The 14,088-nt window shown below is 42.0% G+C and overlaps 1 protein-coding gene across 2 annotated transcripts in view; it reads left to right on the forward strand.

Moving 5' to 3' along the window:
- The window catches only part of CDH23 (cadherin related 23), a 366,100-nt gene that overhangs the window by 168,890 nt on the left and 183,122 nt on the right, over positions 1 to 14,088 (forward strand). For both annotated transcript variants that reach the window (XM_081913082.1, XM_081913083.1), the window contains exons 11-12: positions 2,481 to 2,630; positions 6,271 to 6,429. In XM_081913082.1, the coding sequence (XP_081769208.1) occupies positions 2,481 to 2,630; positions 6,271 to 6,429 (309 nt within the window). The remainder of the gene's footprint in view (positions 1 to 2,480; positions 2,631 to 6,270; positions 6,430 to 14,088) is intronic.

Below are 14,088 nucleotides of genomic sequence, written 5' to 3' on the forward strand. Positions count from 1 at the left end.
GATTTTGTATTTTTTACTTGCATTAGTTTGAAGTGCATATACAGCAGAGGTCTGGTATAGCAACTCTGACCGTAAGTGGCCAACTGTTGATCATTAAGCATAAAGATAGAAAAGAGCCATTTGTTTAGAGTAGCCAGATGTTGTTCATCCAGCGAGTCATAAATAGCCATGTGTTATAATGTAGGTTTAAATTGGCCCCATGGCTCCATGAAACCAGAACAGGGAAACTTCCACTTTCACCAGTGGGAGCTTCGAAAGTGATGGGAAAATGTCTTTCCTGTAGATACATCAGAATGACTATTCAATAAACAGTCAACGTTAGAGAAATTCTCTACTGATTTGGGCAAACAGAAATGGGTCATTTCATTTAATAGGTTTGAGGAGATTGTCTTGCCTTCTTTCTAAATCCCCGTCATTTGGGGTGGAAAGAGTGGCACACTGTGAATGTTAGGAGAGCCCTCATTCTTTCTATGGCCCAGGTTTCTAGGAGGTTTAAATTTGTGTTCCTCTTTTGGGGGGTTCCAGGATTTCTACTTCTGTGGTACTAAAGTAAATATTTCATTCATTTGACTTACAAGACCCTCAAGTGTTCTTGCAACTCAGTCCTTGAAAGGTTCTGCAGCTTCTACAATTGATAGGCCTTGGCCTTTGATTGAGTCTGTGTGCAGGGAAGGACCCTAGAAATCTGTTGACATGTTCACTATATGCTATTGCATAGATACATTTGCCTTGTTTGGTGAAGCCTATGGTTATCACATCTTCCAAAAGGGTGTTTCTAGCAAATTAGAGAATATAATCCCATGTTTGGGATGAATTGCTTTTATTCATTCTAGAACTGAAGACAGCTTCCACCTCAGAACTATGGAAGAAAGGAACATTTGATCTTGAAATTCTGCCCTTACAGGGTCCTGAGTGTGGCATTTTCCCCACCTGTATTTTGAAAAAGAAAGGGAACCCTTTTCATTCTCCAATAAGCAGAAGCATGAGCCGGCAGATTCTGGTTATTTTCATGTTGCACATGCTACCTGGAGAACAAAACCCTATTTACCATTGTTTACTTTTCAGTTTAGATTTCAATGCGATACTTTTTTGGCTTCTTCAAGTTGCCAGATCTTTGGAATAGGAACCTGGTCTTCTTAAACCTATCTGTGAGGTATCACCCTCACCTCTGGCTACTGTATAAATACCAATATTATTTTAGCTCTTTTCCGCTGCATTCTAGGATATTTATTGTTGGATTTGGTTGGGAGGAGGGAGGCAGAAATGGAAAGGGGGATTCTCTAGCCATGTCACCCGCTTCTCAGCTGTCACGCTCAGCCAGCTTTTGCTATTAGTGCCCCTTCGTGCATTTAATTGGTCCCTCCTTCCAACAAGACTGACTCCATTTGGGGGAAAATTGGAAATTCAGCTCCAGCGGTTTTTTCAACTTTATTGTAATGTGCTCTGCTGGGCTGGGCTCTGGGAAGGAGCGCAGTGTTTGGGCATGGAGATTGTGAAGTGTCAGTTTTTTGGGGAACAAAACTTTTCTCTCTTTTTTTTTTTAGCTGCCCCCTTCTCTGCTCAAGTTCTAATGCTGAGGCTTCTTCTCCTCTCCATTATGATAAGAATAGCTACTACTGCTGCTTAAGGGGAGATTTACACCAACTATGTGCTCTTTAGCAAAAATAAATAAATAAATACATAAGTGGTCTCACAGATTTCATAGTAATTCATTTGGAATTAATATTTCAGGAAGATGTAAGGTTCTACTGAATGTGTTTTTGATCCCCAAATATTCGTTTAAGAAGAATGCAAAATTCAGGCTTCCTGGAAATCTATGGGCATTTGGGCTGGGCTGGGGTTGAAATGAAAGGCACTCAGACAGCACATAGTTTTGCTACCACAAAATGGCGATGGCTGCCAACTTGGGCAATTTTAAAGGTGTACTTGGGCAAATCCACAGAGCGTAAGGCAATCCATGCCACTAGTCATGATAGCTAGATATTACCTCCAGCATCATAGGCAGTATGCCTCTGGGGAGCCTAAGTATGGAAAGTGTTGTTGCATTCATGTCTTGTTTGCAAGGCATACGATTGGCCACTGTGAGAACGGGAAACTGGACTAGAGGGCCCTTTGGTTTAATCCAGAAGAGCTGTTTTTATGTTCCAGTATGGAAGTGATGTTCCAGTACTTGACTGCCGAAGTGGCTACTAGAGGAAACTGCTACTATTTGAGTTTTGTAGACACAAGCAAACCGTAGCTTCCCATTCTCCATATTTACAGATTTCTTTCTTTGCTATTTTTTAAAAAAAATGTATTCCATCTCTTTTTTTGTTGCACACTTCATTATGTTATTTTACCTTCAGGCTATGTTCTATTCACTTTTCTTCTGTTGAGTTAGGTAGATTTTTCCTATGTGTTTAGTGTTGGTGATCCCTATCTGCACACCAACCAGTCAGGTTCATTCAGGTTTAATATTACTGCCTTTTTTGTTTCTTCAGGGGCTCAACAGTGTTTTTGAAGTGTACCTGGTGGGAAACAACTCCAACCACTTTATCATCTCTCCAACGTCAATTCAAGGAAAGGCAGATATCCGGATTAGAGTTGCAGTGCCGCTGGACTTTGAGACAATCCCGCGCTACGAATTTTCTGTAAGGATTCTTTTAAAAGATATATGAGCAACTTAAGGGAGGGTGAGACATAAGAGAGATTGAAGTTGGTTGGAGAACATCCATCTTCATTGTGGAGAAAGATAATATATGGGAGTGGAGACAGATTTTTGAGTATGGCAAAATTAATCAAGTAGAGTTTGCAGTAAAATAGTTCCGAATTTGAAGTACTCCTTGATGATAGAATGAGCTCCCAGTGACTAACATGATAAAACATTTGATTGCAAGACGAATTCATCTAATCAACATTACTATCCGTATAACATGTTTCAAGAGTTCAGGCTTTCACATTTGTTCTCTCAAAAATTCTTACAACAGCCCATTGAAGCAGACCAGTATTATTGTCCAATATTGCAGGTGAGGGATCTGTGATAGAGGACATAAATGGCAGCTGGTTAGCTGGCACCCATCATCATAATGCTACACCAGCTAAAGACATCTGTTTTTAAGTAAAGGATGCCTGTGAAACTTCATTTCCACAAACATTGTTGTGTATGTGCTTCCATCCTACTGGACTAGTTCAGATAAACATCATCCTCTTCTCTTTCATAAGCAAATAAGCTCCCAGCCCATTTCTAAGTTCTTTTCTTTTGTCCCTTTACACAGAGTCTCTTCTCCCAGCATCTGTTTTAAGATGTGGCCTCCCTGTGTCATTCCTCTCCAGGTGTACCACTTTATATGAAGTAGTTAAAATGCAGTTTGTGTGTCTTCATAAAGTTTATGGTCCCTATGCCATAGGCCTAGCAGTGGAGGAATTAAGTCATGTGACAGCTGTGCCAGAATAGGCAGATGCTTAATGGAGCACAGCTGCATGGAGCTTGTGCCTACCTTGGTCCTTTTGTTGAACATACCCCATGACAATCGCCATCAAACTTAGCTATAACACCTTCTGCACTTTTATGTTCATTACAGGAATGACTTGAATGAACATTCCCATTAAAAATAAAAATCAGCCTCCATGTTCTGTGATGAATGATATTGCTTGCTTTACCACAGCGAGCTTCCTCCAGTTACTATTGACATGTAGAAGTTAATATGGATGAAACTAACAAGTCATGGTTTGTTGTTTGTTATGTTTACTAATGTTGTTGTGTTTACTATCTTTTGTAATGATTTCCTTCTGAAAGCCCTTTCACTGCAAACTAGCTGCCTAGGGGGCAAATGGGGAAGTTATTATCGTTGTTACTTACTACCTTTTAAAACCATCCTTCTACCTGAAAGATCCCGTGCACAGGGCAACCTGTTAAGCCTCTGAACTCTTTGGTGCCTTGAAACTTGTAAAGGACCAAAGTGGATGCTGCATCAACTTGTAAGTGAGTGGACAAAGTTCATTCCTGAATTGGTCCTGTGGGATCAGTACAGTAGGCTTGCAAAAGTTTTCTCTTCTAGCTGTTAACATTTTCCTTCACAAAACTCTTGTAATGAAGAAGACATTCCCAGATCTACTGTTGGGTGTGCCAGTTTGGTCATGCACATCTGACTTACCCAGTACCAGTTCCTCACAGGAGTGATGTGTAAAAGTACTACTGTTGTGGGGGGTCATACTAAGAGGAATGGACCTGAACCTTGGAGACTCTGATGTCCTGATGGAAAGAAAACAGAATGAACTCAGCAGGGCCAAAGGTATAGAGGAAAGAATCCTCTGTTGGATGTGTTCTTCTGGATCTTCTGAAAGCAGATGAATAATTGGCCTGCTTTAATGGAAATGATCTTAGCTGACTGTGCTTCATCACACATGGGTATAAAAAGCAGCTGCCGACTAAGGGAATGTTAGGAGGAGGAACTGTAGGCCCCCAAAAAACTCAGTGTGCCTATATATTTGACAAGCGTGCATTAGCCTGTCACCTTTGGGAGAATGACATTAAAATGTGGTGTGCATCCCTCACTGTATCATTTATCATGTGTGATTGTCATGTTATTGGGTAATAGGAAAGGAGGTTGGCGTCACTAGGTGCAGGGACAAAATATTAGTGTAATAAGTTTGTTAAAAAATCAGGGACGGAAGCAAATGTGACATGTGGAGGGGCTTTCACAGCTCTTGCTAATTTGCCTGGTTCGTACTGTTTTCACAATATTAAAATTTGGCCAAAAAAGAAGAAGAAAATGAAAAGAGATCTGCTGTGAGCGTTATCTTCCAAAATTTAGGGCCCCAGCTGCAGAAGCTTAAATAAAACACCCCCTCCCTTTTATGTTTTGAAGCTATAAAAGTTTTATGTTCTATAAAACTTTGGTTTAAATGCACCTATCAAGCACTGAAGCTTTTTCCAGATGCCTGCTTCAGCTTTGTCCCAATGTCTGGGTGAGCTGTAAATTTTTCGAAAGTCAAAGCAGCTCTGTAAACATCATGCCAGCAGCCTCTGTTGCTATTAGTCTTGACAGTGGGCCTTTATACACCAGCAAGGAAGCATAAATAAAATCCTGCCTTCCTAGAGCACTACAGGGCATAAAATAGAAATGTAAATCATTGGGTTAAATCCTGCTCGGGTTTTAAAAGTTAAGAGGGTAAGATAGTGGCAAATCCCTATGCCGTAGTTCCTGAGGGCATTGATGCTTGTATCACAAACATGACACTGGAACCCACAACTAAATCCTGATAGGCATATAAAGCTGAAGTGGATGACTTTTCAGAATAAAGGGCAGCATTGGAAATATATAAAGTGCAAGGCTTCTAGTTTACGTATAATGAATGTGTCTTCAACTCATTTGAAACAAGATGCCCACAGTGCTACAAATCCAGTGAGTTCCAGCATGAATGACTCTCAAGAGCATCATTTCAAGTTAAGTAGAGTCTTCTCCAGCCTCCCACAGGCAATCCCTCCCTGCCACCAGTTCCCCAACCCCTCTGAGAGGTACATTTGCTTGGAAGGAGTGGTAAAAACTAGCAAGCTGAGCTAATTGGCAGCAGCAGCAGCACATCCTATTATGAACCAAACCCAAATTAAGCGGGAATCTGGCCATATTCATAATTTCGATTCCCAAACCGGGTCAGTTCATATCTTGAACATACTCTAGTTCCAAAGTTGCTGTCCTCACCAATTCAATATTAAGTTTTCAGGCTTATCAGTCTTTTCTGTAGCTTGAAGATTGCAAACATTTTTTCAAACAAAACGAAAGGTGGGATGCCTGGAATGCTAGCCAGATTTTATGGACTTCAAAATGTACCTAATGTCCTTATAAGAAAGCAAATGCGTCCAAAATGTAAAGAAGATTGTCAGAATTTCCTTACTGGTGGGATTTACGAATGACGTCACTTCGGTTAGACATGGGTTATGCTTTTGATTGCAAGGTTGAGATTTGACTTCCTTGAATAGGAAAATAAAGCTTCAAGGCTCTGGATGTTATAATCCAGGGGCTGTAACCTGGAAATGTGGCAGTGTAAAGCTGTGAGCTTTTGAATGAAAAGATGCTCATGCATCAGGCATATTCAGTGGAATTCTGGTTCAATCCTGATGCGTAGCCTCCCAGCCAAATGCTTGCAGCTGTCATAACAGTCCACTCAAGGAAATCAAAGGACATTTAGAACTTCTCTCTCTCTCTCTCTCTCTCTCTCTCTCTCTCTCTCTCTCTCTCTCTGACACAAATTAAATTTCATACTCATCATTTACTCCTTGTTTCCACTCAGCTGTTTGCAAATGAGAGCATGCCAGACCATGTTGGCTTTGCACGGGTGAAGATTAACCTCATCAACGAGAACGACAACCGCCCAATTTTCAGCCAAGTCCTCTACAACATCAGTCTGTTCGAGAATGCTACCGTGGGAACTACAGTTCTGAGTGTTCTGGTAAGCAGAACTCATACATCTATTCAAAAAGTATATTCCACTGTACCTCTTGCTTTGAAACTCTTAGGTTGCTCAGAGTCTATCACAGAACTATGGATCAGCCCAGAAGTGCATTAGAAAATGATGAAGCTTTCATTTTTAAAATATTTCTATCCTCTTCATTGTAAAAAAACCAACCCCAACAACTCCAGAGCAGTTATGATAAAACATAATTCATATGCATAAAGCCAGAAGTCACTTGGGAGTGTGGGCATCCTAATGAAGAGAGCAGACACCTGACTGATTCCCCCAAATGGATTTGCATACCTTTAAGTGAGGTTAGTAAAGGACAACCAGGGATGCGGGTGGCGCTGTGGTCTAAACCACTGAGCCTCTTGCCGATCAGAAGGTCGGCAGTTCGAATCCCCACAACGGAGTGAGCTCCCATTGCTCTGTCCCAGCCCCTGCCAACCTAGCAATTCAAAAGCACACCAGTGCAAGTAGATAAATAGCTACCACTGTGGCGGAAAGGTAAACTGTGTTTTCGCGCGCTGTGGCTTCCATCACGGTGTTCCATTGCACCAGAAGCGGTTTCGTCATGTTGGCCACGTGACCCGGAAAGTTGTCTGTGGACAAACACTGACTCCCTCTGCCTGAAAGTGAGATGAGTGCAACAACCCCATAGTCACCTTTGACTGGACTTAATTGTCCAGAGGTCCTTAGTAAAGGACAATTTCCAGGCAACTAGCAGGGAAGCTAGATGCACTGTTGATTATGAGAGCTAGGGAAGGACATCTCCCATTTTGTACCATAATCTGGAAGCATGGAAAAAGGAAGCACAGGTAACTTGTGCTTAAGCTTTCTCTTTTACCGCTTCAGTCTGAGGTTATTGGTTGTTAGTTCAGCATACATTGGCAATCAAATGCTCAGGGTTGTATCCAACACTGCGCAAGTGGAGCAGCAGAACTTCCCATTCCTCCTCACCACCCAAAAATCTCCTCCCTCCAACCCTATCAAGCAGATCTTGAGGGTGTCTGAAGAGCTGCAAGGGAGAAGGGGAAATTTTATCCTCACAGCAATCCTATGAGGTGGGTTAGACTGAGAAGCGCTGACTGGCCCAAGTTCACCCAGTGAGTTTCATGGCTGAATGGGGATTTGAACCCTGATCTCCCAGGTCATAGTCCAACACCGTAATGTTTACACTACACTGACTGCCAATGACAAGGGCCATGTGACATAACAGAAGTCATAAGCTGAAATAAGATAGAGCTTCTGCAGATGATATGTGAGATTTTGAAAGCATTATTAGGGAGAAGGCAAAGGAAGCAGAGCTGATCACAAATACAGGGAGGAAGTAAAAGCAAGAGTATGGAATAGTCATCACAGGGACAGTTGGAGACAGGAAAATGTGTGGGACACAGGAGATAAAAGGCAAAAGTCCAGCTGTGTTTGTAATGCACTGAACATCCTGTGATCTTTGAACCCTTTACGATAATCTCAGGTAGTCAGTTGGGCAGAAGGTACCTTAGGCGATCAGGAATCATTTAGCTGTGGCAAAGACTGTTGCAAATCTGTGATGCTCATTCATTCATATATATCGCTCTTTTGCAAAACATCAGGAAGTGAGGGGTGGATATAATGCTTTCCTACTGCCTCTGCATTCTGGATTCAGTTTAAGGCCTGTTTGGCTTAGCATGATCTACTAAGCCTGTGTAGGGGCAGCAGGAGGAGGGGAAAAACAAAGTCAGTTGAGTTAAATGAAGTATCAAGACTTTGCACCCAAATTAGAAGAGGGCAATATATGCATATCTTCCAAATGGGAAATTTAAAAATACCCAGGGACATCTTTTCAAGATACTCCTTTTCCCAGTCTTAACTGCTTGTAATAGAAACCCAGCATACTTTAATAAATCTAATATTAAGAGGCTCTTGAAAGAAGAAAAATACAAGTGGTTGGTGGTGTCTTTATGCCACCGTTGTTAAATATGCATGAATTCTTCCTCTGGGTTTTTGTTGTGTGTGTTTTGTTTTGTTTTTGCATGTTTTCAACTCACTGGGCCGATTCACACTTTATGCGGCTGATGCATTTGCAGTTTCTTCGCAACCTGTCTTCTGGTAAATGCGAAGTGTTTGAAGGCAGGGAAGTGTCTGTAAATACATGGGGACATACACTGGACTTGTGCCTTGGAGCTACAATGGGATGTAGTTGTCCAGCCCATGTGTGCTGCTTTCTTATGGGTGATACAGGAGTTCATCAGGAGACACATAGTTGAGGAACGGGAAGCTTGTCTGCAGTGTAACATGTACCTGCCCTCAGTTAGTCTTTTCCCCAGCAGCATGCTCAAACTTACTAGCCCATGTGGTCCTGGGCCGCTACAGTCCCCTACCTCCCATCAACCTACATATGCAAACAGTAGCAGACGAGGAATGTAGAACTCAGACAAAATGTTTCCAAGTGTATGCATGTAAGTGTGTTTATTCTACAAACAGATGGTGTGAAACCGTACGGAGCCCCTGAGCTGTTCCCATCTGACAGTTATTAATATTTCAAACAGATGTTTAGCTAGTCAGGCTGTCAGACACTAAACAATGAGATTGTTACAGCATCTCTCCCCCACACACCCCTGCACTTCCAGCTATGCCAGCATTTTAGAGCAAATGCAAAATGCCAGGAGTCGAATCTTCTATGATAAATCAGAATGTATGCAATTAGCATTGAAATCCAGATTGCCCTCCCAGCTGATCCCAAACTTTTAACAGGCTTTGGAAAGTGCTTGTTGGCTTTCTTTGGTTGTTTGAGATGCAACACTCTGCACATGTCAAAAGTGCTGCTTATTTGAAGGATTGTTCATGTAAAGTGGCACACTCTCTAGACAAAGTTGAATGGTGATGGGAAGAACTCAGTAATCTGCATATTGTGCTACACAATAATCAGTTGCTTTGCTTTTCACACACATGTGTTGGTGAGTTTTAAAATAAGTGATTAGTAGCACCTTTCGTTAAAGGACAGCAGAGCTGGATTTCAACACACACCCCAAAACAAACGCACAAATTACTTGGCAATCTGACTAAGCAGTCTTTAATGACTTAGGCCTTATAGATCTTCCCATATGTTCTGTTACATGTTTAAAGTTATTCTTTATAATATGTGTCTTAGTCCAATTGTACATGGATCATGCTTACATGGAAAAGATGGAGGAAGGAATCTAAATGGTCACATGCATCATTGAAAATCCCACCCCAGCCATTATGTTTTAGCCATATAGATAGGTGTGAATTATCGGTGTACTCCTAGTGGCTGGTTCTGAATATTTAACAGTGGGGGGTTTTCGGCAGCTGATGGAATGGTGGGAGGTTTGTGTTTTAAAAAATGTGATTCTTGGAAACAATGCATGGCTCATGCCATACCTCACTTGTTACTTTGGGGTAGCTGCTTTGGAGAAAAACAAGATAAAATGTGCCATCTTCTTGGAGCAACCCATGCCAGCTCTTCACATGCCACAAGAGTAATTTGTCACTTTCCTTCCTCGTGTACTTCCCTTAACAAAGGAGAGACTCCTGGCGCACTTTTGAAACTCCTATACGATGCCCAAAGTGGTTCGCGTGTGCATAGTTAGATAGCAGACTGTGCATAAGTTTTAAGGAGTTAATTAGTCTAGACAGATGTAAGCTTGATTCAGAAAGAAGCACACAGATTATGAAAGGCCAGTAAATAAACTGGGTTCCCTCCCTCCGTCTCAATCATATCTTCCTGATTGTCCCGTGTTCCATTTGATTTGTGTAGTTTCAAGGCCCTTTGTGAATGAATGCAGTAATTCTTCATCTGTTTGCTCTAGCTTCCTTTGTGCTTTGTGAGTTCTGCCTAATGAGGGTGGTCCCTGGGATACGGGAGTGTATGTGTCAGCCTTTCCTGGTGACAGCAGAGTAGCAGCTGGCTCCGCTGCACAAGCCTACCACAGTTTTCAGGCAAAGACATGAGCAGTTTTAAAAATGCAAGGCCCGGGAAGGGTGGTGGTGGTTCATATATTCTTTAGCACTCTACCTACTGTGCCAAGGAAGTGTTTGTTCCCAGCACTTCTGGAAATGTTGAGGGGTTTTTTTTTGTCTCCCTTCTGACACACTTTGACTCAAGTTGCTACTATTTAGGTGCTTGTGTCTCAGGGTGCAACTGAGAGCCTAGCCTATATATGGTCCAGTGGATACAGATCTTGGAGACCCGGTTCAGGCTCCACCTCTGTCATGGGCTAATTTGACAAGTTACTATGTGGTTTGCAGAATCATATCCTGGCTTAAAAAGGTGGGATGTACAGAAGTTGCTTGTGGGTGAACACAGCCTCTTCACTGCCACTTTGTGCCACTCTGTGAGCAAACAGCTGAACAAACCAGAATTCAGTTTTTAATCAGAGCGTCCAGTTATGTGAAAACTTGGAAACTAGGGTTAGTGGCTTCTAAATAATAATAATGGGACTGCGGGTGGTGCCGTGGGTTAAACCACAGAGCCTAGGACTTGCTGATCGAAAGGTCGCGGTTCGAATCCCCGCGCAACGGGGGGAGCTCCCGTCGTTCGGTCCCAGCTCCTGCCTACCTAGCAGTTCGAAAGCACCCCAAAGTGCAAGTAGATAAATAGGGACTGCTCTCTAGCGGGAAGGTAAACGGCGTTTCTGTGTGCTGCGCTGGTGCTGGCTCGCCAGCTGCGGCTTAGTCACGCTGGCCACGTGACCCGGGAGCTGTCTTCGGACAAGCGCCGGTTCCCGGCCTCTTGAGCAAGATGAGCGCGCAACCCCAGAGTCGGTCACGACTGGACCTGTTGGTCAGGGATACCTTTACCTTTACTTAAATAATAATAATAAGATATGGTGTGAAGTTTGCATTATGTGGATATGTCATAAAGATAAAGGCAACAACTTTCACATGTGGTGGGGTGTTTTGGCAAATGGTAACGTGAGATTGTTACAGATACAGATAAATTGTTAGAGATTGTTACAGATACAGATAAAGGTAAAACCACCATTGTGCTTCTTATTATTATTATTATTATTATACACAAAGAGAAGAGAGCACAAAGAAGTAATAAAACACAGGGTTTTGTACATAGTAACCATTGCAAGGATATTATACGCTAAAATCTGGAAAAAAATAACAGAACACCAAAGATTTAATTCAGAAAAGTTGGGAACAATTAGAAATAACAAAGTTAACTAAGATGTGGCATCCTTATGAAATTGCTAGAGAGGAAATAAGCAGATTACAGAACTGGGCATTATAGACATAAGGATGGACTGTTTGCTGCCATAAATTGCATTTTTTAATATAAGTGTGTGTGCGCACACACACATGCATGGGTTAACTTAGACAAGGCAAAAATATATTTATGTAAAGATAGGGGGTGCACATGTTGCTTATTTGTATAAATAGATACAGAAATAAATATATACACAAATGGATCACTTTTTTGTAAGTTTGTATTTTTTTTAGCTTGTTGGTTCTCCCCCCCCCTTTTGTATGTTTCAGTATTTGCTTAAGTTAAATAAATACTTATATAAGCATTATATATATTGTACTGTTTTTAACTGTATTTCCAAATGTTTAATAACATTTATATAAAAATATATCCCATCTTGTGTGTAAGCTATTAACCATTGTTTCCTGGTTCACATGTCATGGGAAACAATGGGTAACAGCTGAATCAAGGCCTGTTTTGTTACTCATTTGAATGGATGTAGCAAAGTGGTGGGCAGGAGGCTATGTATGAGTTGGTGCATGCTACTCATTCATATCCTGGCTTGTTAAAACCATGGCCATGCAAATTCACCCATTTCTCTCCATCTGCCCCAGATCCCTCTCTGTAAAATAGCAATAGTAACCAGTTTCACAAGGTTGCTATGAGTGGCGTAGCAATTTGCTAATTTAAAATGCTTATTAGCATTCTACAGGGATACAGTGCATAGTGTTTGGGAACCGGAAGACCCTGGTTTAGATCCTGGTTCTGCTTTGGGTGAGCCTCTCTGTGGCTCAGTTGCAAAAGGAAACGGGGGCTTAGACATTGTCTTACATTGAATAAGTGTTGCAACCTTAACATGTAGATGAATGTTAAACGTGAGCAGAAACTGGATGTCATCTGGGAGCCACTGCAGGTAGGCTTACGTTCCCATTAAAAAAAAATATTTGAACCCCCTCTATATTCCTAGAAGCAAGGGCTAAGGCAGTAGTTTAGGTTCACAACAATCCTGTTAAACAGGTTCTGCTGAGAGAAGATGGTCACACAGTGAAATACAAAACATGGATTTGAGCTCAAGTTTCCAGTAGCCAAAGTCTAGTACTATCTACTGATGCCTTTCCACCTCTCCTATTTAGGCCTGGGTATATGAAATGTACCAGAAAAGGAAAAAAGAACTTCACCAGTGATGACAAATGACCATGCCTTTCTGTAGCATTTCTCCCCACTCAAGTCTCTGACAGCAGAGAAACTGCTGCCTTTTTTCACTTATAAATCAGCTATGAAGCAACGGAGATTGCAAGCAGCAGGGATTCAATGCCTCCTTTTCCTTTCCACTTCCAGCTTGCTCTGCCTCCTTTCCTCTTTACAAGTTCAAACACACAGCTCCACAGGATGCTCTGGGTGGAGATGCAGTTGGCCTGTGGAAGCATTTATATAGTTTCCTGAAATATTTTTACCTCTGGATTTGCGTGCTCTCTCTTTCGCGTTTCCCCCGCAACTCTTCTTATCCCCATTTTCTTTTTCTTATTTTGCATTCCTCTCTTCAGTTCCATTATACTCATCGTTATCATATGAGATTCAGGAAGTGTTTTGTTTGCAGGTGAACAGCTGGACAGCACAGGCTTTAAGGCAGCAGCTTCTGCAGCCTGCCTGGGAATGAAGAGAATGCCTCTAGGCAGGCCTCATGCTACGAAGACTTGTTTTCAAAAGGTCTGCTTTGCAGATCTGGGGCTAGAGGTACCCTGTACCAAATTTAACATGTGCATTTAGCAATACCAAGGCTGTGTATCGATGTATTGCCAAAGAGAAGCTGGTTCAGCCTCCTCAGCTGCATGGCAAGCTCTGTTTCCTCCCTCTGTTTGCTTCTCAGTCAGCACATGTGCATTTTCCTCAGCAATACAATCAAAATAGAATTGTTGTTCAGCTTTTTAGGCTTTAGAGGAGAGGCTTTAAGCTCTTGATGCTGAACTTGCAGCAATAGAGTTGTACACTGTGTCATTCATACTTTGTTTTTGAGTGTACAACCCCTCTTCCATCAATCTATCAAATGAACAGAAAAAGCAACCTCTTTGTAAATGGAAAAAATGTTCCCTGGCTCCTGGATAAATACTCCCTGAGATTCAGGGGAGAGTGTCAAAGCCCCCTCCCCCCCTCCCCACCAAATGTTGATTTAGGGTGCTCTTTGCTTTCTCAGCATCTCCTGCTCCTGGAGGCTATGAAGTTTACAACAACCAGCTTGCTCAAGAAGTGTGAAATTCGCTCTCGTTGACCTTTCTGTTATGTTATTAAAAGGTTTCATGGCCGGTTGTTCAGGGTAGGGTAAAGGGAGGGGAGCACTTGCTATTTCAATAATGACTGCAGGATGGGACAGACCGTACCAGTTTCTACCTGAGCCATGGTTAGTAAAAGGCACAGGTTTTACGTCTACCCTTTTGTTTTTGCTCCTTATTTATCACTAAAAT

The sequence above is a fragment of the Podarcis melisellensis genome, assembly GCF_964234715.1.
Source record: "Podarcis melisellensis genome assembly, chromosome: 5".
NCBI lineage: Eukaryota > Metazoa > Chordata > Lepidosauria > Squamata > Lacertidae > Podarcis > Podarcis melisellensis.